Genomic DNA, 27,572 nt, shown 5'->3' with positions numbered 1-27,572 from the left:
TCAAATCATTCCATGTTCTGATTCTGCTACTCTGAAGCTCCTGTACAGCTGGGAGCACAGCTATCAAAGGTGTTGTGCATCCTGATCTGTGAGTCAGGTCTGAGGAAGTTCTGCTGGGATCCTCTTTGTACTTCAGCATTCAAATGTGACTAACATCTGTTTTCTTAGGTTAGGAAACTGGAGAGAGGCTTTATGCCTCTGAATGCTGCTCGACAGTCATGTGTTCTAGGTATTTGGCAATTTGAGGGTTTGGTGATTCTCCCTGGCTGCCTGAAGACTGCTTAGAGCTGTTGTCAAAGCTTTATTCACATACTATCTCAATTAGGTAACGCATCACCCTTCTGCTGCTGTAATTTGGATCTTTGCATAGGGGTACCTCTGCCAACAGGATTGTTTCTTCAGTGTTAGAACAGAGCCTGCCTTCTGCAATTAACTTTATAGTACAAACAAGAGCTATTCGTTCACATGCAATGCCTTCAGCACCTCTGATGGTCACCTTGGTATTGCATGCTCTGTAGCTTACAGATTCCCATTGTGGTAAGGCTGACCTGCACAGGGCTGGGCCAGGGTCAGCGTTCCTGGTCTCAGCCTTGTAGACTCAGCCACGTTTCATCTCCTATCCAGGACTGCCCAGTTCCCGGCGTAGTGCCAGTTCTACCTCAACCTTTTCCCGTGGGCCAGGATGTTTATCATCGCTCCTGGAGACGCTTTCCCTCTGTCACGTTGGACCGACCAATTCACCAACAGGTTAAACCATCATTAAGGGTGGGGAGGAAGGAGAGGCACACACTCACACCCACACACAGAGGCTGCACAGAGCTCCGATGGGTCTTTTCCGCGAGCAGGACCGTGCACCTCACAGCATGGCAAGGCAGCCGGCAACCTGCGAACCAGGCTCCTTTTGGTTTTGGGCCCGTTGGGCCACGTTTGCGGTTAGACAGAGTGGAGCAGCGGGACCAGCAGCCGGCCCATCACAGAATCACAGAATGACCCAGGTTGGAAGGGACCTCAAGGACCAAACATACACCTTTACTAGATCAGGTTGCCCAGGGCCCCGTCCAACCTGGTCTTGAACACCTCCAAGGACGGGGCATCCACAACCTCCCTGGGCAGCCTGTTCCAGGGCCTAACCACTCTCCTAGTGAAGAACTTCCCCCTAACATCCAACCTAAATCTTCCCTCTTTCAACTTAAAACCATTTCCCCGTGTCCTGCTATTATCAGCCCTTTCGAAGAGTTTACTCCCCTCCTGGGAGTAAGTTCCCTTCAGGTACTGAAAGGCTGCAATGAGGTCACCCCGCAACCTTCTCTTCTCTAGGCTGAACAAACCTAACTCCCTCAGCCTGCCCATCACCCTACACTCCCCCAGGCACGGAGTCAAACCCCGCCCAGCGCCTGCAGCACCACGCGGCCCACCCTGCCCCGCGCCTGGGAGGCCTCCAGCGGCACCTCAATGCGGCTGTCTATAGCAGGGCCTGCTTAACACCATGGCGGGGCCTGCGCTCTGCTCCTACTTGGCGGCCACCGAGCCCAGTATCGCCCACCATCTCACCGGGGGTCTGCTCCGCGCCTCCATTCCTGTGTCTGAGGGGCCGACAGACCGCGCAGCAGCGGGCCTTGCCGTCAGGCAGGATGGCAGGCAGCTGAGCGCGCTGCGTTGGGGCCTTGTCGGCTGGAGGGGGGGAAGCGGCTCGCTGTGGGGACGCCTGGTTCGGCGGCGGCAGCGAGATGAGCGGCAAGGAAGGTGATGGTGCGCCGCCTGCTGCGGGACGGCAGGGCTCAGCGAGACGGAGGGGAACGGGGCAGCGGGGCAGGAGGGAGGACGGAGGATGAGGGGAGAGGGCCGGCTCGGCTGTGTGGTGCCTTAGCTGTTCCTTCGGCCAGGCCTGTGGCTGGCTCTAGCAGTCCCCGTCTTTGCTGTTGAAAAGTATGTAGTAAAAAAAGCTGAATTGAGCCTGTAAAGTGGTAGGAAGTAGCTGCCAGATCTTGCCGTCAGCCTGTGTGCTGCTCAGGTAGAGCTCCCTCCAAATAGAAAACAAACAGTGTGGCTTTCCTTTGCTTTTTTGATCTATTTTCCTCTGATTTTCTGAAATTCACGTTGCTATTTATTGCTCCTCGCCCCTCTATTTCTCTCCATTTTTTGCCCCTGTTTCAGGAGGGCCTGTTTTTATTGCCCTGTGAGTTATTTTGATGCTCCAAACCTTAGCATTAAGGTAGAGGGCTGAATTCTCTTCAGTGCTTGTGTCTGTAACGTGCTCAGTGCTACAGGAAAAACAAAGCCCCGAACCCACGGCTAGACAGAAAAGAAGGAAAAAATGGTTTTCAGTTTCCTCTTTTAGAAAGTAACAACGCCCACTTCTGGTTCGAGGTTGGGATAATAAACAAATGGAAACATGGTAAAATCCAGTGTTCTCCTGTAACTTCTCAGTAGCTTCCTTTTGTTTTTCTTTTAAGGAAGTTAAGAGAGCTCCACATATTCAGAAAGGTATGCTGGTATGTGAGTGTGCCAATTGTTGGCCTCTGCTAGGAACACAAAGCTTGCAGCTGTCACAAGGTGGAGATGAAAAGAGATGTGGTTACAACGTGAATGATGCTCTCCTAGGTGAAGGAGTGACTGAAGGAAGGAACAGGACCCAAGTGCAAGTTGATAGTAAAAGGCAATCTAGAAGAGATGGGTTTTGAATGAGGGTTTGAAAAGGGACACTAAGGCAGAAGTGCATAAGGGCAGCTAAAGGAAACAACTTTTGCAGGGTGAAAAAAAAGCTTTTAAATGAATGCAGTGTAAAGAGCTAAGGTGCTGCACCACGGGAGGTAAATCTAGATAACTGGATAGTGGCAGTATGCCTAATTTATGCCTTGAGTACTTTTCTGATTGCTGAAGACCAATGACATAAATTACAGTCTCTTAGGAGGAGAAGGCTGAAGGGAGACCTTATTGATCTCTTCACATACTTGAAGGGTGATTGCACTGAAAGCAGGGTTGGCTTCTTCTTTCTGGTGACAGGGGGAATGGCCTTGAGTTGCACCAGGGGAGGTTTGGGTTGGATATAAAGAAAAACTGCTTTACAGAAAGGGTTGTTAAGCACTGGAATAGGCTCCCCAGGGAGGTGGTTGAGTCACCACCCATGGATGTGTTTAAAATCTGTTTGGAGGTGGTGCTCAGGGCCATGATTTAGTGGAGGGCTGTTATAGTAGTGTGGTTTGGTTGTGGTTGGACTCGATGATCTTTAAGGTCTTTTCCAACCTGAGTAATTCTATGATTCTATAATTATTGTTCAATAAACTACTACCTGTAGGAGTTTAAATATTTTCTTTCAAGTTGAATATTGAAAATTCTAATGCTATAGGCCCTTCTTCACACAATAATTTCCTTGCAGCTATTCCTTTATGGAAAGGAAACATAAGGATATGAATGCCTTGTGACAAAAGCACTTGGGATCCTATGGTCATCCATTGGAATTGGTGGAAGTTGACCCAGTATTCACTAGGAACAAGTAGTGTGGTATTGTGGAGATGACATCAGCTGCTAATAGAAGTTCTCTCATTGTATCATGCAAAATATCAATAGAGCCACAAATCTGCTGAAGACAGCATTCTGACATTATGTGTATTCTGGCAAAACTAGTTTATTTTTAAATGTTTTTATTTGTGTGTTCTTAATTTTGGTTAATAGGATCAGGTGGCTTCAGAAAACGAAAGCACGATAATTTTCCGCATGGTCAAAGAAGAGAGGAAAAAGAGAATGTTAATCCTTCTTCTCCTTTGATGACATCTTTTAAATGTAAGTTAGAATTTGGAAAGCCAGATTATGAAAAGTGTGCAATGTGGAATGTGCTAGGAACTGTGTTTTTCCCTTACCTCCCAAATTATTATTTTTTTCCTAAGAAAGATGAAGAAATAAAAGCTGGATGACTGTTAGAGCTAATGCCTTAGCACCATATAATTTCCTTGGTGTCTTTTAACAGATGTTAGAACAGCTGTATGAGTCAGCTTGGCAGATGATTAACATTGACTCCAGCACTTTTATCTGGAATAATGTGCATACGCTTGCACTCTAAATTGAGTAGTGCAATTGTACTTTCAACTTTAATTTTTCACTCTCAAATGTATCCATTTTTTTCTTGACAATACTGTTAACTTGAATTCAGAACATCCCTTATTCCCCTCCTTTCTCATGAGATCTAATCAGCAGTGTTTGATTAGTCTCAGAACAGAGTAAGGGGGGCATTTCATCCTGACTTTTCAGGGTTGCACTGTTTGTGTTCCACTAGTGTTTATAAGCCACAGAGTTATGAAGTATTTCTTTATAGTTTATTTAGTGGACTTGTGAGTCTGTGCTTGGTGCATACCTGCGCTGTAAGACCTGCTGTGTTTTGTTCAGAAATTATTTTGTGCCTTTTCTCAGTGGTGAGCGGCAGGGTTGCCTTGCTGTGGCAGGCAGAGGGCAATGGTGGTCTCCACAGCTATGCCTTGTTCAGGAGCACTGCCCACACTGGGAAAAGGCTGATTGGGGCTGAGGCCCACAGCTGTTACTGTGGCACAGGAGCTGAGCTTTTTGCTTACACTGTGTATTGTGATAATCATGCTTATTTCTGTAAAAATTGATTCTGCAGCATTTCAGCTGGAACTCGACACCAGGCATGACAAGTATGAACGGCTTGTGAAGCTCAGTCGTGATATAACAATTGAAAGCAAAAGAACGATATTTCTACTCCACAGGTATATCAGGTGAGTCCTCTGGCAGTCCGGAAAGCAAATGGGATCCTGGGGTCCATGAGGAAAGCGGTGGTCAGCAGGGATAGGGAGGTGATTGTCCCTCTCTACTCTGCTCTTGTGAGGCCCCATCTGGAGTACTGTGTCCAGGTGTGGAGCCCTCAGTACAAAAAAGACATGGAGATTTTGGAAAGGGTCCAGAGGAGGGCCACGAAGATGATCAGGGGGCTGGAGCACCTCCCCTATGAGGACAGGCTGAGGGAGTTGGGTTTGTTCAGACTGGAGAAGAGAAGGTTGCGGGGTGACCTCATTGCAGCCTTTCAATACCTGAAGGGAACTTACACCCAGGAGGGGAGTAAACTCTTCGAAAGGGCTGACAATAGCACTTAGGACACGGGGAAATGGTTTTAAGTTAAAAGAGGGAAGATTTAGGTTGGATGTTAGGGGGAAGTTCTTCACTAGGAGAGTGGTTAGGCCCTGGAACAGGCTGCCCAGGGAGGTTGTGGATGCCCCGTCCTTGGAGGTGTTCAAGACCAGGTTGGACGGGGCCCTGGGCAACCTGATCTAGTAAAGGTGTATGTTTGGTGGCCCTGCCAGGCAGGGGGGTTGGAACTACATGATCCTTGAGGTCCCTTCCAACCCGGGTCATTCTGTGATTCTGAGTCACACTGAGTGTTAAAGTGTCTGTACAAACCTAGAAACTGTCTTTCAGTGTTCTGTGTTTGTGACTAATAGCTGAGATATTTTGTTGAGGAAGATTAATTTCCCATAAACATGCTTTAGCAACTGAATGCACGCACCAGTTAGAGAATTAATAGATACTGGCTGAGGTTTTTTAGTTGGTTTTATTGGAATGTTAAGCAGGATCAAAGTAGTAGAGTGTAACAGCAGATGAGAGCTTATCAGCTTCCAGCAAGCTGGCAGAGAAGAGCGTGCAGCCTTCCTTCAGATTAATTGCCTCTGCTGTTATTTCCCCTTTTGGGTTCTTGTAACCTCACCTTCAGTCATCAGTGCAAAAAGCAGCCTTGATTGTTCACTGCATTCTGCAATCTAAGAGACTTGTGCATAAAGCTTTGAACTTCTGTATGTTTTGTGTCCTCCTAAGCCTTCAGGCAACCACTGGAAGCCACAAACAAAGCAGGAAAAGAATGGGAAAATGTAGAGCTTCATGTACCCAGCTGAATAAAATATTTACTCGTCCTACGTGTAACTTCTATAAACAGCTCTCCCTGTTCCTTCTCCCAGATTTATTTTTTTCTTTCTTACCTGCACACATCTGTTTTGGTAGTATCTATTTTTAGTTACCATAGTAGTAACATTTATAAATAGATGTTAGGAAATTGCCCTCTTTTTTACTTGGTCTTCTGTGAGGAATTACTGCGATAATTCTGGTAACTGCCTCAACCTTGGCTGTGAATAGCTGTTCCCAGTGTAGGGAAAAGAACAATAATGAGATGCTCGTTAATTCTGAATTTTAGATTCCTGTTTTTAAGATACGTGTGTTTTTGTGAGAGTGGAAGCTTTCCGTGCTATATTTTGCTTTCCCAGTCCTTAGTTTTTAGCCACTGTTATGTCTTTACTTTCTGAAATCAGTTTGCTTTTAAATGTTTTCTTGAGACTAGTCTATCTGTAGTGTCCACATAGCCAGTAAACCTAATAATGTACTACATAGAGTTTGAGATTGGAACAGGAATGGTTTTAAAGGAAATCGGTTAAACTAAACATACATGCCAAGTATATATTGTTTGTAAATCAGATATTTCAGCCGTTCTTTCATAACACAGCTCATTATTACTGTCTAAAATGTATGTACTTAATGTGTGTTCTGTAATGTACTGCAGAATACCAATACTTTTGTTTTAAAGAGATTAATGAGCTTCTACAAAGACTGTTCAATTTCCAGCATACTTTTATGAAGCATTTACATGTATTTCTCATTGTTCTTATGTAAGCAATTGTTAGAATTATTATCTGGAATAAATATCGTGCTACTAGAACTATGCTTGGCTGGCTGATTATTTTCATGACAGGAGTCTGCATAACCCATCTTTCAGAGTCTACAATAATTGTCAATGGAAGTTGAACCATTTCTGATTCCAGTATTTGCTTTATTTTTTTCCTTCAAGTCTATGAATGTGTATTAGTGATAGAAAACTTGTAACGTTTTTCTTTAACTGTCTCGTATTCTGAAAGCTACTGTTTCAATTTCTGCTTTGTGATTTCAGTGCTCCCAGTGGTGAAGAAGTACTAAATGAATCTGAAGTCAAATTAGATGCTGTCAGACGGAAGATTAAGCAGGTTGCACAAGAGCTAATCGGTGAAGACATGTATCAGTTCCACAGAGCTATATCTCCCGGTAAATTATTTTACAATACAGAAAGTGCTGTTTTGCACTAAGCTTGATATCTTGCCTAGCAGTGGTTCCTCTTCATGCAGCAGGTTTGAACATAGCACATTTCTGTGGTTATAAAGCGGGATTCAGATTCATCGTTGTCATTAGCAGAGTTAGTTCTGATACTGGAGAGACTATTATCACACAGTCTTGTTAGCGTTGCTGTTAAACAAGGATTTGCTGCAACTGGATTACTTTGTACCCTGACCTACACTAAAGCTGGGAGTGGTTCTAATGAATGTACTGGTCAGTTGTCTTTGACAGTGTGCTACATGCTCATTTGCCCCAGTTGAACAGGTTGTAACTTCAGGGAGGGAGAAGGAATGACTAGCTTGTGAAATTATACCTATGTGAATTCACAAAGTTCATGGCTTAAAATCCCTAGATTAGCATTTCTTTCTTCTGAAGACTTGGAATATGCAATTTGTATGTTTCAGTTGCATCTTTTTTGCTCTTCTTTGTGAAATAGCAATCTATATACCATCCCTGAGACACTAAGTACCAGTGCTTTCATCACTTTTGCTGACAAAAGATACTTTTTTGCTATGGAATATGATTCTTACCTAAAATTCTTTTGCCTTGTTTATAGCAATATATAAGTAAAGTCTGTAACTGCTTCCTTCCCATCTTGGTCATGCTATGGAAGTATCTTGTATTTACCTATCTTATGATAGATATATCGGTTTCCTGTGCATCTTTCCTTGTTCAGACAAGAATTCTTCAGTAACTTCAGAGGATTTCAAGGGAGAGCTGCTCAGATTTAATTTTTAAAATTATTTTACTTTTATAAGCTGGTGATGAATACACCTATGAAGAGATGTAATTTACAGGACAAACAGTGTGCAAGTTAACGTTTACTTATGTGTGTGAACTTAGGGTCATCTAAGAGTGAGATGCTCTTAAGTGAAAGCTCAGTTTGGCAGTCCTGAACTTGCCGTACTAGTTTTCAATGGTTCTAACTCAATTCCACAGCCTGCCTGTGGTGCTACATTTGGTTATTCAATTTAAGTTTGAGCAGTTACTCGTAGGAGAGACATTTACAACCTGTGTGAATCTTGCTGCCCTCTGTCGCTTAGTATTTTAATGAGGCAATGAAAAAAACACGGCTCAAAACCCTGTCAATACAAATGACCTCAAACTGTAAACAGTGATTGTTGAAGTGTTTGGATTTTCATTTTAAGTTCTGTTTATAAATGTTGAGAATCTAGTCCTTTCATTCAGTTTTATGAAATAAAGTTTTTTGAAAGCTTCCTTAAGACCTATAAACATTGTCTAAATAACCTGTGAAGCTCGTAGACAAGCTGTGACTCAAGTAATATTCTTTGCTATCTGTGTAACAGCATCGTTTGAGGTGTATAAATCTTTGTGAGTCCTCATGCTATGAGTTATCAGCTTTGCCACATGGGCAGAGTTATTACAAGGTAACCAGCTACCACCTGTTGGTTGCTTCACATGAATTCTACCTTATTTCTTAATATGAGGCTTAGCGTGGATGAATTCAAAGAGATATACATACTTCTGTTTTTACCTAGGGGAATCTTAGCTGGAGTTAGCTTGCATTTACCTCAGATATAGTAAGAGCATGCCTACAGAGCAGACAGGGAAACTTGTGGTAAATTCTGTATGTACCTATGTCCTATAAAGAAAATGAACAAACCTCTTGCTAGCATTCTGCTTACAGTTTCTCTCTTCTGATTAAAATAAAGTAGGTTTTAGTTTTTAAATGAATGCTACCTTGCCAACCTGAATAGTTAGTGTTTTATATAAAAGATATGTAAACATAATTTATTTTCAGGTTGCTATTACTATCTTATCAAGTTCCTGTTCAGGTTTGCTTCATAAACAGTTAGCTACACTAATTCACCTTTACTGATTTGTGACTTGCATAAACATACCTATTAATGGACCACAATAAGCTCTTCACAAAACATTTCTCAAAACAACTGGAAATACCCTGTCAGTTGCAATTCAACATTTCTCAAACTTTTCATTGCTGTTTTAAATATCAGACTTCTAAAATAACAAAGATATGTCCGTCCGTAGATTAGGCTGAATATAGACTTGTAGTAGAGGAAATCAATTGCCTGCTTTGTATGTTGCTTCCACAGCTGCAAAGCTTTTATATATGCAGTATATCCCCAACACTTGCATGTGGCTTGCAGTGAAGTGAGACTGTCTTAGAGTTACAGGAAATCTTGATAGTCTTAGGACAACTAAAGAGAATGAATCTACTGACTTATGAGGTTTAAGAAACAAGGAGGAAGGCAAAGAGGTATTGGAGCACTAGATCATGAGGAAGAATAGGTGGGTAGAAGTAGCTTTGCTGTCCACATTTTCTTTTGATCAGGTATGCAAACAAATGCCTAAAATTTAGCAATTCTGTGGACTAATGTAGAAGACATAAAAACGCAGCCCTCACATTAAATTTTTCCAGCCCCTGTAGGTTGTTATGGGTTGGAGTAGGACCGTTTGAGTTAGAAATGGAAATGGTTGTGCTTTCACCTTTGTCTTCTCTTTAGATATCATGAATCAGTGGCAAGTCTGGAATCTCCTAAGTTATATAATGCAGCCTAGCCCAGAGATCTCCCAGTTGTTTCTGCAGTTAGGTAGTTCTTTCCTCATTAAAAAGACTGTGTATAAAATCCAACTGAGGTACGGTGATGTTCATTCCATTTCTTTAGGTCACCTGCATGGTCTACTGAATCATAGAATGCCTTGGGTTAGAATGGACCTTGAAGATCATTTAGTTCCAACTCCTTGCTGTGGGCAGGGTTGCCACGCATCAGCTCGGGCTGCCCAGGGTCCCATCCAGTCTGGCCTTAAGCACCTTCGGGGTTGATGCATCCACAGCTTCTCTGGGTATCATGTGACAGTGCTTCACTACCTTGCGAGTAAAAAATTTCCTCCTAGTACATACTCTAAATTTCCCCCCTTTTACATTTCCCTTTGTCCCGTCATAATCTGCCCATGTAGAAAGTCAGTGCCTAAATTTTGGCTCTTGCTTCAGATGGTTGGAGTTTGTGTCTGCTGGTGCTTGTCATGCATGTTTTGTAAGGGAGCGTGTTAGAATATAGGAGTGTGTTATTGAGAAGACGGAGATTGCTTTTAGGCATTGATTATATGAGCTTGTGTCTATGCCAAGTATGAAGCGCAAACCTGTAGCATGAACCTTCCTCTCACCTTGTTTGCTGAATCCACTCTTCAGTTAGTCACTGGGATGCAAAAAAAGGGTTGCACAGACTTAAAGACTTGTAGATTTTGATGCAGCTGACACTGGGATCAAGGTGACAGATGTAAAGATGCTTGCTGTCAGGAGAAGCCGAGGTAGAAAACCTAGAAGCATGAGGCAAGAAGGAACAGTTAGCTGAAGAACGACTGCGAGAGGGAATGTCTTATCCTCCCTGACTGCAGTGTTTATGAAATACTGCAATTGTAAGGGAAAACAATGATAGGAGTTAAGAATGCTGCTTTTGCTTTTTGTTTTTAAGTCTAGTGGTTTTTAATTGTTGCCTTGCTTTTTTCACAGTGGAAAAGTTTATATGCCTTTCTGAGAACAAACGTAGCTAGGAGAAGTGCTAGATTGTTTAGGTATTTCCTGAAGCTGTAAGTCTTGACTTTCTCTTAGTTTTCAAATCTGATTTTGTGTTCTAAGGAATTTCTGGAGAATTTGTTAAAAGGGTTTTCGTGAACAAAAACATTGCAATTAAAGTGTTCTTTTCTTCCAAAAAGAATAAAGAAACGCCTGCGTCCCATATCTCAAAAGCAGCATGTCCAATTAACCTCAAACTTCCTAAAAATATTCTCCTTTGTCTTGAAACCAAACACGAAACATCCTCCTGTTCCCCACCCTGTGTCTCTCTGAGTAAAAGGCATCAAAACTGGGCTCGTAATGGAAACTGCCGTAGCAGCCTTAGCTAAAGAGTCATGACTATCTGCATCATAAAGCTGTCTAATACATGTTTTATTCAGTATAATAACTGTTCACCTATAAATAGAACGGTGCTATGAGTATAATGCTTGGGAATATTGTTTGCCACTTGTAATTGTTAAATGCTTTTTTTGGGGTTACTCCAAACAGTTGTTCTTTTGACTTGAAGATAAAACAATTCTGGCAGAGCACTAAAGGAGTTTCATGCTTTCCCTCATTAAGATTAGTGCTAATGGCACGCAGGACGTTTCCCCAAAGGACACTTGCATGAGCTCAAACACTGAGTATAGCACTAATTGAACAACAACAAAAACTGATGACTGTTTTCTACGCGTTTCTTAACAGTACAGATTGTCCCAGGGGACGATTAAACAAGCAAACAAAGAGATACTGAAATAATGAAGTCTTTTTTTAATGTGGAGCTCTCCATTTGTTATGTTAGGATGTTCGGCTTTGTTGATATTTTTAAAGCTTTACTATTTGTAATATAGAATTCCTGCTCTTTGCCCCACTTTGCAGTGTATACCTTATATATCCTGTGAGGAAACGTGTACTGTTTCTTTAAAATTCTTGAGAGATGCTATGCAAGAAAAGGGCTGAGAAAGTTTATGAGTGTATGAAGTAAAGGGGAGAAACTTTTCAGGATTTGGTATATGTAGTATTATATTATTTATGAAAAACTCCAAAGTAGTACTGTAAAATACCAGTGATGGACAGGAAAAAACCTGTATAACGTTTAAAAACAGAGTATGCTCTGTAACACTTTAGGATTTATTCCAAGTATGACCTCCATCTGGTCTGCATAAATGCAAAACTTGTATATTGCGGAGGGGAGCTAAGAGTCTGCGGTAGGTTGGTGTTGGGTGGGAATGAATGGAGCTCCTTTCTAACATGGCTTATTAAATGAAATCTCTAAATGATTGAAGCAAGCCTTGCCAGTTTTTGGCCCTTAACAGTATGAAATGTGGACCTGTGTGAGAATTGTAAGGCTGTTGAGGTGGCAAACCATTTCCTATAGGAAACCTAGACTGAGGAAGCTGTTAAGAGCAATCACTTAAGCTACGTGTAGGTGTCTTTACAATGAGGTCAAGATTTTGCTAGGGACGAGTATATATTGTCTTCACAGCTGATAGCTGCACGTAAATTCCCATATGGAATGAAGAGCCCATATTTCTTTCGGGGCTTCTTTGCTAATACAGCGTAGAGTGATGATAACAGATGTAACTGGAACACTGTTGGCTGACCTTTCTGTTTGCTGTGTGTCAGTACTAGCAGTAACAGTGAATGGAGTGGGTTGCTCGGAGGAGCTCATTAGCTCTTTATCATGTCTGCACTTGCTCTGAATGGGATTAGATGATGAGGCTGTAAAATGTCAACACCTTGTCAAAACTACTGCTCTGTGACTGCTGATGTTGGTGCGGGGAATTCTGTGTAAAAGTTCAGCATTGACGCAGTGGGTTTATCTTGTGCAGACACTATTTATGTTCTGAGAGTATGTTATAATGTAGCTTGTTTCACTATCCTACCTTATGCCATATAAAGTCACTTCAGGACTTTTACTGTAATGCAATAAATAACTTGTGTTGGAGTGGATAAAGCAAATTGTTCTTTTTCCTATATATATGCAAAACAAAGTTAAGGCTAAGAACAATTATGTACCTCTGAAAAAGAACTTTTTTTGGTCTTACAATTTAAAACCTATAATAAAGTAGGTGACATACAAAGGAAAAGCTTTTTACTGCTTGAGGAAGGGTATCATGAATTGTAATCATCTCACCCAGGAAAAAAACTTTCATACACCTCAAACTTGAAAGGAAAACTGTCCGTGGAGGAAGCAATCAGATTTCTGCAAGATGGTGGGAAAACATAATAACACAGGAACAGGATGTAGCTAAAGAATTAAGTTCATCTCTTTGCTGTTGTGGGTGAGAGGTAAAACGCCAGAAATGGAAACAAAGTTTCCTGATTATACTGAAAAATTAATGGAATTTACAGTGAAGAAGCCAATATTTTATCAGACATAATTTTGTTAATTTGTGTGTTCTTACTTTGTGTGTTTCTTTGTTCTTGCACAGCAACAAACTATCAAACTGATTTTTCAGTAAGTAAATTGCTTGTTTGAAACTTGCTATCTTCAGTGTATTATATTTTACCACTCTTGGACTATTTCTAGCTCATGCCTATTTTCTAGGTTCTTCCAAGGAAAGTGAAAAATCAGTATGGAAACCATGTTGAATTCAGCAAGTAATGGTGGTATATCCCTCAGATCTACAAGTGGGGACAAAATAGAAGGTTGTGAGCTTATCTTCCACAACATCTTCTACAAGGAAACTGTTGTCTATTTGTACACTTGTTTCTAGAAGTAATAACATAAAAGGCTCAATTAAATTGATCTCTAAATGAGAGCATAAAACTCTGCAGTTCTCTGCAGGGTTTGTGTCTGTTTGAGAAATAATTTAACTGTCATAGGCACTTATGCCTGTTAAATAGGGAGCCTATATTTGTTTCTTTAATTTTGAGGAATGCAGACGAACCTCTGGTTTACCTTTCCCCTGGCTGTGGTGTGTATGCAGCTTTAAACTAGCAAACAATGCTAAAGCTTTAGCATCTGAAGTGTATCACACATACAGCTGGAAAGGAGCAGAGCTGCAGGATGGTCATGGGTATGTCAAGTAAAAACTGACTAATTGATTAAAGCATTCAGGGTTTAATGAAAGAGATTTTCACCAATTTAATTATTGATATGATTGTAAACCAGCTTAGATGAATCATTGCTAGATGCAATATATGTTCTGGTTTCAGTTACCACCTTGAAGTGATTACTGGTAGAATACATACAGTATCTTTCTCTAATAAATATTCCTATATGAGCTTGCACTGATTGTCAAAGTGATTTCAAAACTGAATTGTTAAAATGAAGCAGTTTATCTGGAAATGGACTTGGCTGTGTTTTTCTCTTCCCCATTTCCCTTTAAAAATCAAAGGCTGAACAAAGCTCTGCATGGCATACATACATAGACATGGCTCTGCATTTAAAGTATTACTCAGTGAATAGAAATAGCAAATTTATTTATTTATTTATTTTCAAATTCATAAGCTTTTATGGACATCAGCTCTAGTGCTTTTATTTGTATTTGTTAGTTATTCCCCATTGCATAAAATCTGTTCTTCAGGAGGAATCTGAAGCCTTTTTCACAGCAGTGTGTAGGTGGTGAGTGTTTCTGTGTATAGCTGGCTTTAGAATCTTTCTGTAAGCTGTTATAAAATTAACCTTTGACTTCATACAGCCAACTAATCAGCTGTTGGATTGTTTCGCAGCCTCATTGTTAGTTTAGTTCAATTTTTACCATTTCTGGATGGAAAGAAGTGTGAATCTAGGGAATTGGTGCTACATCTGTAGACAAATTGAAATGAGTGAGGTGTCAGCTTTGTCGTAATAGGATGCTAATGCTGGAGTATAATTATTTTTAGTCATAATTTCTTTATTAATACCTTCAAAATTATTGCTTGTACTTGTTTCAGCTGATACACTTGATCCATTTACTTATTTTACCAGTTCTCATTGGTCAGCAGGCTTGTAGAAATCCATTTTTAATTGTTGAACAGATACTTAAATGAAAAAATCCAGAAAATGTTAAGAGGACACTTTCCCCTTCTTTGATCTGTCATTTCAGTACATGCATGCATACACATCTTAGGTAAAATTAGATTGTATTTACCCTAATCTGACTCCTTCAATTAAGGGACTGTTTACCCATTTTTGAAATAGAACCGTCTTTTCCTACCTCCTACATGTTCATTTGACTCTTAGAGGGAGTGCTGCAATGAGTTGAGTGTTTGAAGAGAACCAATTCCATGCTGGTACAATACTAGTTTTGTTTGTTGGGTTTTTTTTATTCTTTTAGAGAAACCTCCTGTTATTTCTCAGATTCTGTATGTACAGATGAGTCTTTATTATCAGATGATTCAACTGGAAAGAAATTGCACAAACTTTTAGGCATGAAATTTACTTGTCAGTAGATGTGTGCTGAGAAGATACCTCTGTGTAACTTTCCAGTTTGTGTGTGGAAAATATATTTTCAAAATCTAGAAGGAAGACATTACGTGTGTGATAGTAGCTTATCACTAGTACGAGCTGTTTATACAGGGTAAATGTAATAAAATATCAAAGTATTTTAACTTTTGTGTAGCTTCGGCTTTGTAATTGTAAGCAATGCTAGTGGAAGTAATGCCATGCTTTTAGTTGTGGTTTCCTATGTGTGTTCTAGGGAAATAAAATGTGTAAAACAGTTTTACAAGCTATTACTGGCAGCTCAATCTGTAAATAATCCAATTTTGGAATAAATCCAAAATAAAAGCATGAGGGGAAAGGTACTGTTAGTACTTTTAGACAGTGGGTAGTGAAATGGGATGGAGCTTTTCACCTTGGGGATTATTTGCTTAACATAGCGGATGTCCTTCCATTAAGCTAAAACATAACATATTCAAACATCCTTCTACCTGCATATAAAAACACCTTCTTTCAAGGTCTTGGGTCGCTAAAAGGTTACGTTGCAGCTACTTTTGGAAGGACTTAAAATACGAATATTTTTGCAAAGGAGTTGCTGCCAGTCTATTTGTGATGCTAACAGTGTCACATAAGGTTTTGTAAACTTACTTGTAAATACTGTGAGGTAGATGCCCAAACTGTGCAAAGTGAAATGACAAACCAGAATGTGTGTACAGTATTCATATAGTGGTGTTAAAAAGAAGGGAGGAAAACAGTGGAACAAGTCAATTTGGATAGGAAAGGAGTAGGTAAAAATGTGTGTGTATTTGTGCTTGTGTGTGTATATACATATATATGGAGAGAGAGAGAAAGGAAAATAAATGCATATAAATATAAAAATGAAAGAAGGAACCAAATATCCTGAAAAAGGACAAAATGTGTGTGTAGGAGTTAAAGTGGAATGAGTTGAAGCTGGGAGTTAAGATTGATGGAGAAAACTGTATACTGGAAGGTTTGAGAGCTGATTTATCTCTTTGACAACTTGGGTGAGTGCCACTTTGATTCTTCATATCTGGTAGTCTTCACAGATAGCAGATTATCATAGATGTCATTTAAAGTGCTGTGGTATTGGGTAACTTACAACTTTTCCATAGAAAAAGCCAAAATGTCATAATAAATTACTGGTTGTGTTACATCATCAGCGTAAGTCAGAAGATAAGGTGATGAAGTAAATCTTCCTTTCTGCAACTTCTGAAGTTACTAATTTTAGAAAATCCTGAGTAGTTTTTCTCTATTAGTCCCCTGTGACTTCTGCTCAGAATGCTTTACCCAAACTCAGTTGATTAAACTATTGCATTTAATTGGCCTTACAGCTCCCTGCAAGAGAGAAATAAAATGAGTGTGGCTCTGGTTGCTGAATCTTATTCTGCTTTTCAAGCTGCTGCTGTATAGGGCCATGAAGGGTGCAAACTGAACTGCCTTCCTGAATTGCCTTCCCTCACTTTGCAAATTCATGTTTCAAAGGAAAAAATGAAGGTCTTTCATTAAGCTTTTGTGATTGTAACATGAAAAACATTTTCCCCTGAGGTCTCCTCTAGCTTTCTGGGGATCGTTCCACTTTCCTCTCTTACTCAAGACTGTGTTCCCTTGTCGCTGATTTAGACTTTCTCTTTGATCCGGATGAAGCCTGACTTTTCTGCTTCCTGGATATCTCTGTAGGCTGAGATTCTGGCCCTGGAGCGGTCTGTTGGGGTTTCTAAGATTATTTCAATGGAAACAGGATTCTACTGCTAGTTACCTTGGGTACCTCCATCTTTTATTTAACTTGACATATTGGCAAAGCTGTTGTCTACTCGTGGCCCTTTTCAGAGTGTTACAGCAATGTGTCACCTCTTTGCTTTTCTTAAAGCAAAACCATCCCCTTGTAATTGTTCAGAACTGTTCTTCTGCTAAGATCCATCATGTTACAGTCTATTCCTTTAACTTCCTCTTTTGGCTCTGTCTCTGCCCCTTGGTCAGATACACATGTATTGTTATTGTCTTCAAAACTTTTTAGCTTAGTCCTGCCGTGGCTGTTTGCTCCAGATTCATTTCTGCTTTTTTTTTTTCCCCCCTCTATCAATGCCAATTTCAGATTTGTGCTTGGGAGCTTTTCCCACATGCTTCCCCCAGATTTGCTCTCTACATATAAGTAAAAATTAACAGAACCTATGAATCACCGTCTCAACATTCAAGCTATATTTTTTGATCTCACTTTTGCTAGTTGCGCGTACAGAAAATTGCCATCTGCTGAGTTGATAGTGAGAGGTAATTGTGACAGGTGGCTGCAGATGGCATATAAATCTGGTACAAGCTGTGTTTGTTATCCTATCTTTTATTTCCTTGCTGGCACACCTTTTGTTCTTCCTGCATTCCATATTTTCATAGTGTAAGTTCTTGAGGATAAGGCTGTCCTTCATTGTATTCACCTTGCCAAACACTGCAGCTCTGTCTGGGTTATTGTAATTATTGTTATTAGGTTTTGATCTGGATTTATTTGCAAGAAAATATGCTTTGTCCTGAACATGAATTTTACCTAGCCTGTGTTTTTTAATGAGCCTATTCACAAATTCCTACAAAACAAATAAATGGGAAATGAAGTTTTAAACAAGCATTTTCTGTTGCAAATAACATGAATGAAAGGAAGCATTACCTGTATTGTGTGGACCATCTGCCTCACTTTTGATTTATCTGCAGTCTTTTTTTTTTTTTTTTTTTTGCACTATGCTCCATGTCTTTGACCTTGTGTAATAATCTGCACTCTCCACCATATAAATGCAATGCTTTAGGAGCTTCTGTATACGGAGAAACTTCTCAATATGTTTCTGGGAGTGAGTAGCACGATACTTTCTACTGATGTACTGGAGGATCTGAATGGAAAATGCACTTGGAGTGAACACTTGAAGATGTCGATCTGCTGTGCTTTTGCTCTCATATGTCAAAAGTGTGCTATGTTAGATAACTTTCCAGTGTTATTTCTGGATTATAGTTTCTACTTTCTGCTGGTAATGTTAAAATAGTCTCACATACGAAGCATGGATCATTGTTCTAAAGTCTGAATCGTTTGCTTAATAATTCAGTGGTTTTTTTGGTTGTTTTTTTTTTTTTTTTTTGCAGGACTTCAAGAATATATTGAAGCTGTTTCATTTCAGTATTTTATCAAAACCCGATCTTTAATTAGTGTTGAAGAGATCAACAAGCAACTCGTATTTACAGCAGAAGACAGAGAAGAAACAACAAACACGGTAAAAGTTTTTCTTTTCTCATATAACGTATATCTTTCTGAATGGTAACACAGTGACTGAGCTTAGTCCTATTTTTGGCATTTGATTAAATTAGTCCAGTTAATGGAATGGTATTACATATACATGTGGGCTTTGACTCAGTCATTCAAAAGGTACTTTTTATTCTGAGAAGTTTTAAACTAGATCAGTGGGCTACAAGTTTATTCATTTCATATCTACTTTAGGGCAAAATGAACACCTTCTGGTAGGGAGAAGGATGTGGGATTGTAAAATACTGAGAAACACATGTAGAAGAGGGATTTTTAATGTATGTGATTGTATCTGTAAGATCTACCAGTGTATAGTAGTGTAGCAAAAGTTGGAGGAGACCGATGAATTTGAGACCAAATGAAATCTTCCTACTTCATACTAAGATAACCAGGGCAGGCACTCTGTTTAGCTTCTGTTAGTATTCATTATGTGTTTTAGCTAGGTCATTTGTAACATTCCTAGAGTTGCTCTTTGTGTTTTCAGAGGACAAACTCGTGTACTCTTGCACCTTAGCCCTCGTGTTGTATCTGCTATTTCTTCACATGACCGTACCTTTACCCTGCCCTACACAGAATTTGCACAGACACTACTGCCAATGGCCACAGTAAACTGGGCGTGTTTTGTTGGCGGGGCTCAGGAGATGGCTGTGGTAAGGTACAGAAATGGTCATGCAGTGCACATGCGAAATAAAGTAATACACAGCTTGAATGTTTGTGTATCTTTGGACAAGACCATTCAATCAGAATTTAAGTCCATCAGGCTGAAGTCTGCAAGCCAAAAAAAAAAAGGCAAATGCAATGCTAATACAAAAATATTCTGTTTGTATACAAAAGTTGTAGAAGAATATTGTACGGATCATGCTTTTCAGAGCGGAAATCACATCTCGATGGAATGGATACTTTGATATCTCACAGCATGCTAGAGGAACGATTAGCGTATAGTACTTCTGAAATCAGAATGTGGAAGCACTGTGCACTAGAGTGTTTGTAATTCCTATTGCTTTACAGTGCATTAGGTAAATTAATGTGCATTTGAACCATTTTAGATTCTTTTCCATAATTCTCTGTAATGCAATTTGTTCTGTTCTGTCCTCAGCCCTCCAGTTCCCAGGATAAACAACCACACACTTGGAGCCTGAAGGTGACACCTGTAGATTACCTGCTGGGGGTGGCTGATCTAACTGGAGAGCTGATGAGACTGTGCATCAGCAGCGTTGGAAATGGTGACATCGACACACCTTTTGAACTGAGCCAGTTCTTACGTCAGATTTATGACGGTTTTACTTTCATTGGCAACACTGGACCTTATGAAGTATCTAAGAAACTGTACACTTTGAAACAGAGTCTGGCAAAAGTAGAGAATGCCTGCTATACGTTAAAAGTACGGGGCTCTGAAATCCCAAAGCACATGTTGGCTGACGTGTTCTCCACCAAAACAGAATTGATTGACCAAGAGGAGGGTCTTTCTTAAAATAAGGAGACTGTCACAGCCCAGAAGGGGAGAGGACTTACACAGAGGAATCTTGTTAGTTATGATTTTTAGGGTTTTGACCCTCTCAGAACTTTTTAGGTAGAGACATTTTTAGTTTTATCTATGAGAAGATTGTTTGCAATAGTGATTTGTAACCAAAAATACTTTTTATGGTGTTCAAGAGAACAAATGTTTGACTTTGTCCTCTCGGCATGGAATTTCCTGTATTGCTCCATTGTATCTTCTTTCAGAATGACCAAACGTTCCACTGTGCTTTGCACCGGTGACTGTCAGTAGTGCCGGTCACCTCAAACAGGTGTGGTCACTATTATCACTAATTAGCAGTGGAAAAAAATGGGTAGGTACTGGTTGTTCAGCATTAGCCATAAGTTTCTGCTGAGCTTTGTTTTCTGACTGGGTTCTGTCTTCACGTTGTATCTAAAATGATGCACCTATACATGTGAAAGTTTAACCTTTGACTTGAAGCTGAGGTGGTCTTGAAAAGATGCCATATTAATGCTTTTAAGCATGAAACTGAAGCTAAGTCAACTTTTCTCCAGTTGGTAATGAGGTTAATTGCACCAAGCATGTATTACTGTGCTCTCATTGTTCTGGAGCTCTGTTAAAATTGAGTTCTGTTTAAGTTGCGCAGGTTCTTTAGATATTTTGGTATGAGTTAGAAAATCATTTAAAAATGTGGAACTTAATGGTTTACATTTTGGGAACACGTTGCAATGCAGAATCTGCCATTGTTGTAGACAAAAACAGAAGGAAGACCTCCCAAGTATGCTTAATGCACATAGATTGGTTAAGGCAAGTGCTTCTTGAACAAAATGAAGGAGGCTTTGTGCTGGAAGTCTGTTCTCTGTTGTTCGTGCTGCCCTGAGGACCTCCAGTGGGGCTGGGCTAGTATAAGTATAGAAAGGGTCAGCCAAGCTTTAAATATCTGTTAGCAGGAACTATATCATGTGCATGTTCCTATGGAAAGGAAATTGCAAACAGAAATAAGGCAGACATTCTGACTTCCAGGTTTATCTTTGAGGTGGGTATGTCACCGCTGGCAAAAAATCAGGGCTTTCTGCCGGTGTCTGAAGTTATGGAAGTCTGATAATGTACGTTATGCTAAAGGAAAACAGATAAAACAACATGATCTTTAGACTCCAGGAAATAGGCCTCCCAACTGCAATTGAAAATACTGCATGTTTTTTATTTCCACTTCCATATGCTGTGATAGTGCCAATATTTTTCCCATGAGCGTGTCCTGAGTAGCACGGATCATCTGACACATGGGCAGGAATGGGTAAATACGTTTCTGTCACGTTTTTTCCCGTTGTTTCCACATAAAGCAATATGTGGTGGGTGCTTTCCCCCCCCCCCCCTATTATTACTGTTGGTTTCTTTTTTTTTTCCTTTTTTAAACAATAAATTCTGAAAGCAGTCACTGCCTGCATGTTGGGGTTTATTTTGCTGTTTTTAGTCCTAGAGGTAAATAAAGGTGGGAGGTTTTCCTCCTGATGTGCAGAACTACTTTCTCAACCGTTTTATTCAGGGAAGACTAATAAGTATCTGGGTTTGAAACTGTGTGACCCTCTTGAGATAAAACAAACAACCAACAAGGGATTCAGATGGCTGAACAGTTTTACACCAGTATAAATCTGCAATGAAACATATTTTTTTTTTCTCCCTTTTTATTTCTTTTTTTTGGAAGGGGGAAGATGTGAGGAGGAGTAAGAAAGGAAAGTGAAGCCTATTCATAAGCAAGCCTTTTTAAAATGCTTTGTTAAGGTTCATATTCATCTGGTATTTCACTTGAAGCAGGTATAAGAGTAGTGCCATGTCTTTTGGCATTGCGTGTGGGATGAAAGCCTATCGTATCGTTATTAGATGTATTATCTGATACTAAACGGAGGGCTGTATGTTGTCTGTCCCTGTAGCTATTGGGCAGAAGCTGAACATTTTCATGTCACAGTTTGAAAAGGGATGAGGTGAGTGACACTGAGAGCCTGCTGCTGAATGAGCACACAGCGGCCACTGCTTTAGTCAAACAACTGCTACCCTTGTACAGTCATTCATGATTTGGAAACCACAGAATTATAAAAATGGTATTTTTACCAGCAGAATTGAGAGGTTTCTTCACAGAGTGTGCTTTGATTCCAGTACCAACCTTAGCATTTCACTAAGCCTAGAGAATTCTTAACGGCAGATGAGATTTCTAAATTCCTTCAGGCTGCCTGTTTATAATCAGAAGCTGTAATAATCCCTAATAGGGAGGAAAGTGTATGTGTGGTGTATTAGAGCAGCGGCACAGATGGGAAATAGCTAGCGGCCTGCAAACCTCCTGCTCAAGGAAATATTTTCCCCCCAAAACAATTAGACTGCGGCTATTTGAAAAGTGACAGACATTTATCAGCAAAACAAGCTGCTAAACAAGCAGTGGCAATTGTCCCATTTCTTATCCCATTGCTCTGTGGAGCCATTGATATGCTTGGTCTACAGCCAGAACAGGACTACGTCATAGCAGATGTTTCACGAGGGCAGCTCTGTGTGCTAAAAACCATCTGGCTTTCTGAAATCTTTCTCAGAGGTGATATTTCTTTATGTTTGACTTTTGTCCTGGCTACTAATTTGCAGAGAGGAAAATAGATCCAACCGCATTTAGCTTTCCAGAACTGCAGTGAAGTTATATAAGAGAAGCTTCCTGTTGACAGGACAAGTGTGTGTATCTACTCAGTCTTCCTTACTTGGATTTTTTTCAGTGAGTTTATCCAAAGTAAAAAGCAATTAATAAAATTAGAATGGACTTTATATTATATATTTTGCCTTCTGGAATTCTACTGACCAGACTCTGAACTCTCTACAGACCAGAGTTTCTGAACTTCAGAGCAAACAAAGAAACAGCCAAGAAATATAAAAGGAAGGTGGTGGAGGAAGGAGATGAAGTGGAAGTGAGAGGACAGGACCTTTACCAGAAGACTGCAGGATAGCAGTTTGTTTTACCACTTCTGATTTTGGAAAGGGAACTTCTCAGAACTTCAGGAAGTCTGAGGTGCTGACAGTAAAGGGTTAGTTGGGAAGGGAGAAGGCAGTAGAGCGGGAAAATGGAAGGAAGTAAGGTGAAAACAAAGAGAGGAAAAGTGGCAAGGAGTGGGAGAGCATGGAGGAGGAGCAGGATGAGCTGCAGGACAGAGTATGCGCTTAGGGTGGGAATTGGGGAGGACATGGGACAGGAAGGCAGCTCTGCAAGAGGCTGGAAACCACTTTGAAACTGAATAAGTCAGCTGTAAAAGAGACTTGGTGCCAACCTGTAGGAATGGTCGGACCACGAGATACCCAAAGCATCTACTCTTGAGTAATGAATAACGGGAACTTAATTTTATGAGCTGTGAGAGTCTGCAGGTCCTGCTTTGAGCAGGGTTTGCGGGATCCAGCTGTGCTGTCACAGATTAAGCTCTTTATTCCCATACCCCATCTCCCATGCTTGTTCTCCTTCATTCCTGTGCTGGTAGCCATAGTCATTGATGGGTGATCTACCAGTATTTGCAACTGCTAGAAGCAAAGGTAAAGGTATTCTGTAACATAAAGGAATGCTTACTGTGACCACTGCTTTCCACTTGTATGCTGTTCATCTGTCTGTTTCGCTGTTGTTGCTGCTCAACTCTTTCTTCCCTTTCTTGTATTTCTTAGGCTTTACTGTTCTTTTGAGTCACTGTCCATGTCCATCCCATGGTTCAATCTTTTCCACGTCTAGTTCATGTCTTAGGGTAAAGCATCTCCATGCAGGAAGAAGAATCTGTTGGTTTCTTAAGCGGGTTTGACTACTCACACCTCCATATCTGAAAACGTCACTCTGCTGTGAGGGGAGAGGTCTGCTATTCTTGCGCTCCAAGGACCTGGTGCTATGTCCTATGGCAGCCATGGTCTTGTATGTCAGGATGGGTGGGTAGGCACATCTCATGTTGCTCTTGCAGCTGTGCAAACCTCAGTTATTTTGAGGCCCACAGGCATCACAAGCCAAGAGAAACGGTCTACAAGCATGAAGGAAGCTGCTTCTCCAGTTCTTAGGAAGGTTGTCACTGAGGAGAATTCCCACCAGTTCCACCTTTCTTTACCTAACTCATTGCCCCTTTGAAAGGTCTGTCTGCAGACTGCAGCAGGAGAGACTTGTCTATGGGTTCTTCTGAAGCCAGTCAGTGTCTCCCTGAACACTGGCCAGACTTGAGATGGCTCCTCACAGCTCCTCCCACAGGCTGACACCACTGGCCCTAGTGTCCCTCCTGCCCCACAGTGAGGGGGGCTGAGTGCCCAGCCTGCCCTACTGGATTTCACAGACTGGTGTCATGTGGGTTCATCTTCTTTCTTTCTACTGTTCTTTTCATTCAGATGTTTACTCCTCCCAGAGAAAGGGGCTGTTGTGTAAGCTCTGCTCCTCCATTGCCACAACAGGCCAGATGACCTCCTAAACCCATCGTTTAGATGCTGTTCTTTGGCTCCTGGTGCAGAGCAGGTTTCATGGGACATGGTCTATCTTTGGGCACTTCTCCCACAGCTCTTGGCTTTCTTGTGGGCTTACAAATCCCTTTTCATCTGAATGGGTCCCACCACTTCCGTTTAGTTCCTTCTCAAGGTCTTCTCCTCTCAGGAAAAAATACCTGGCAAAACTGACCATCCGTAAGTGGGTCTGGAAATAGCCCAGGTTTTGTTCAAAAGAACTTTCTGAGGACAGGAACCAGGTGTTTGAAGGATGCAGTTGTATGGACAGTCAGGGTTTCAGTGTCACGGGAATATTGTTAAGTGCTGGCAGTCTTGTGTTAGATGTGTGAGCATTAGGGGGTGGATCTCTCTTCTCAGCAAGGGCTTAGGCTAAGAAGATTTTGCTTTCTATACCGCTCACCTACAGGTGAAGATGACAGACAGGAGATGCCATGAAGGAAAAGGAGTGAGATGAAGTGGTGTAAGGTCATATAGCAGGAGCCAGGTGTTTTGGCTTGGCTCTTTCAGCTTCCAGTCCAGCTCATACGGCTGCTGATCTGAGCACTTATTGCACTCTGGAGCTGGTGAGCTCATGGGGCAGACCAGCCCCTTTTAAGGGGCTGAAATGCGAAGGTCCCTTGCATACTGTCCAGTCATAAGCCAAGTGTGGGCAGCGTCCTGCAGGCAGATAGCAGCATTATGAGCAGTCATTCTGAACTTCCAGCCGGCTTTAGCGAACTGCTGTGCTTTATGCTCTTGGTGGAACATGCTTTCCTGCTGGTTTCCCACCCATTGAGCTGCCCTGGGCTGTTGGACCCCCAGACCTTGCCCCATCCTGCAGCTCAAGGCAAAGCCAGAGCTGGGCCACACTTGGGGCACAGGCCTTGAGTGAGCAGTGCCTGGTGCCTACAGACATCTCATGGGAAACAACAGAAACAGCAGTCCTGCTCAGTTCTTCTCAGGTCTTCTTTTGCAGCATTTTCAGCTCAGCATTTACCCATGGCTGCTCTTAGTTCTTCCTCTGGAAGAAGTGCTGCTTTGCAGGAGCAAATAATTTAGATTCTAATTTCTTAATGGCCTCTACCCATGATGGCGTCTACCCACTGACTGACAGCTGCACAGATGTTCCTAAATTGCTTGAGCTCAATTAAGGTTCTTACCTGCATCTAAAAACCTGTATCACCTACTCAGTGTTGTGGTAGTGTTTTGCTGGGTCCTACTTTCAACACGTGTTGTATGAGAGAAGGGGAGGTGCCAGCGCTTGTGCAGGGAGATAGGAGTTTGTGACTACCATTAAATAGAAGGTAATACTCATGGTGAAGGACATAAGAAGTTTAAACCCAGTCTTACCAGAGCCTGTTCTCTACAGAAACCGACTGGTCCAAGTGGAATAGCTGCAGGCTTTCCGTTTATTTCAGATACAGTCTTCATTTCAGCTCTCTGGTCCTGCCTTCTTAGTGACAGGATGCCTCTTTGGAAATGGTTAGGGAATGTTTATTTATTCTGCCATCTAGTGTCCATCTCTAGAAATACACGAGGCTTTTTGTTCATTTCCAGTCACAAGTTATTTGTTGTTTGCCCTTTATGCCCTTATAACAGTTAATGGTGCAGCATAAGCTTCATTTTTAGACTTAGGTAGATCTCTGGTAGTGATAAATGATGCGCAGCACCTTCAGAGATTCAGAGATTTGGGGAATATGGGTGAATAGTGTATCTCATTGTGTGTGTGGTGTTCTGAAGAGAAAGAAAGAAAGAAAGAAAGAAAGAAAGAAAGAAAGAAAGAAAGAAAGAAAGAAAGAAAGAAAGAAAGAAAGAAAGAAAGAAAGAAAGAAAGAAAGAAAGAAAGAAAGAAAGAAAGAAAGAAAGAAAGAAAGAAAGAAAGAAAGAAGGAAAGAAGGAAAGAAGGAAAGAAGGAAAGAAGGAAAGAAGGAAAGAAGGAAAGAAGGAAGGAAAGAAGGAAAGAAGGAAAGAAGGAAAGAAGGAAAGAAGGAAAGAAGGAAAGAAGGAAAGAAGGAAAGAAAGAAAGAAAGAAAGAAAGAAAGAAAGAAAGAAAGAAAGAAAGAAAGAAAGAAAGAAAGAAAGAAAGAAAGAAAGAAAGAAAGAAAGAAAGAAAAAAAGAAAAAAAGAAAGAAAGAAAAATGCATGAGAAAGTTTGGCCATGCATGTAATTGCAGACCTGTGAATTACACAAATGCTTTTGTCTGAAGCATTGCACTGAAAAGCATTGGTGCTAATAAGGATTCATAGACCAGAATCCTAATTCCTTAATATATATTATGATCACGTTACTCAGATAAGAAAATTTAAGTCTTTTAGCTGAAACTTCTGGTATAAAATCAAACAGTCCTGCATGTGTGAACGTGTCTGTGTGCCTACCTACACTGACCGTGCTTGCCAAAGAAACCCACTGGGTAGACAGCAGGTGTCCCCAGGCCACCAGGAGAGACCCAGCACAATCCATAGGGCATCACCAGACACCTCATCAGGCTTTAAAAGGGGATCACACACCCTGAGCTGTGTGCTGGGCATGACACATATGTCTAAGAATATGTTGGAGACGGCTATTGCTACCCAGGCACCTCTGCAATACAAAGCTGACCCTGTAGTACATCATAAGGTCACGGTCCTATCTAAGCATCTTTGGCTTAGCTAACCTGGGGGCCCAATTCCTCATTCATGTAAACTGTTTGCTGGATTGCAGCCACAGGAGGAAGGAGGTGCTGGTTTGTTTTAGGGCAGTTCCTTTGCCTTTGGAAGATCACAGGTTTCAGAGGGATTTCCGTCATTTTCTACCACAGTTTAACAAATACTGAGATCTTGTATGAGCCTCTTAATTTATAGGATGTAACTTGCACTGTGAGTAAAGGAAGGAGAGTGCTGGAGTCCCTCGAGTCTTTTGGATGAAGTCAAGTAAAATTCCAGCCGGGGTTGTCCATAACAACATTCTGAAATGACTGGCTCTGTGGGAAACTCAACAGCCATATCCTGTGGCTGTCTCAGGCCAGAGCTCTCCCTAGAGTCACCAAGAGCTCTGTGCTGATGTGATGCTTTCTCTGGGTAGCATGGAAGCCCCTAGAACAGCTGCAACAAGGGTTCTCTGTGCCCCACAGCCTTCCCCTGGCCTGTCTGTGGCCCTGCTTCATTGCTGATGCTGGGCTCCTTTGCTTTTGGGAATTGCATTTTGCTGCACTGTTACCAGCAGGGTTTGCTGGTGCAGCACCTGAAAGCAGAACAGCTGGAGTGTGGGGGTGTTCCTGTGGTTTTGCCTTGTTTCCTGGGTACTTCTTCCTTGAAATGC

The 27,572-nt window shown here is 41.2% G+C and overlaps 1 protein-coding gene and 1 long non-coding RNA gene across 3 annotated transcripts; one reads left to right on the top strand and one right to left on the bottom strand.

The window, feature by feature from the left end:
* Positions 1-1,658: 1,658 nt before the first annotated feature.
* Positions 1,659-21,328, top strand: TSNAX (translin associated factor X). Of its 2 annotated transcripts, XM_015857906.2 has the most exons (6): positions 1,659-1,743; positions 3,673-3,780; positions 4,613-4,727; positions 6,938-7,068; positions 18,177-18,304; positions 19,430-21,328. In XM_015857906.2, the coding sequence occupies exons 1-6, from the start codon at positions 1,728-1,730 to the stop codon at positions 19,802-19,804; spliced, it is 873 nt and encodes a 290-aa protein (XP_015713392.2). In that variant the 5' UTR covers positions 1,659-1,727; the 3' UTR covers positions 19,805-21,328. The 2 variants fall into 2 exon arrangements, with proteins under 2 accessions (XP_015713392.2, XP_085397442.1); XM_085541316.1 differs by lacking the exon at positions 19,430-21,328 and having other exon boundaries at positions 13,224-18,272.
* On the bottom strand, positions 8,030-26,045 carry LOC116653243 (uncharacterized). The gene is made up of 2 exons (XR_004306789.2): positions 23,397-26,045; positions 8,030-10,437 (listed from the first exon to the last, which is right to left on the bottom strand). It is a non-coding gene; the product is annotated as an uncharacterized LOC116653243 (long non-coding RNA).
* Positions 26,046-27,572: the final 1,527 nt, after the last annotated feature.

The sequence above is a fragment of the Coturnix japonica genome, chromosome 3, assembly GCF_054131305.1.
Source record: "Coturnix japonica strain WE chromosome 3, WE-NBRP24, whole genome shotgun sequence".
NCBI classification, from domain to species: domain Eukaryota; kingdom Metazoa; phylum Chordata; class Aves; order Galliformes; family Phasianidae; genus Coturnix; species Coturnix japonica.
The sequence above is the reverse complement of the archived record's forward strand: the minus strand, read 5'-3'. Positions and strand labels throughout refer to the sequence as shown.

Bases quoted from the DNA above. Each gene is read 5' to 3' on its own strand.
- TSNAX (XM_015857906.2), top strand. The intron at 7,069-18,176 runs GTAAATTATTTT...TTTTTTTTGCAG, and splicing joins CCACAGAGCTATATCTCCCG to GACTTCAAGAATATATTGAA. The intron at 18,305-19,429 runs GTAAAAGTTTTT...TTCTGTCCTCAG, and splicing joins GAGAAGAAACAACAAACACG to CCCTCCAGTTCCCAGGATAA.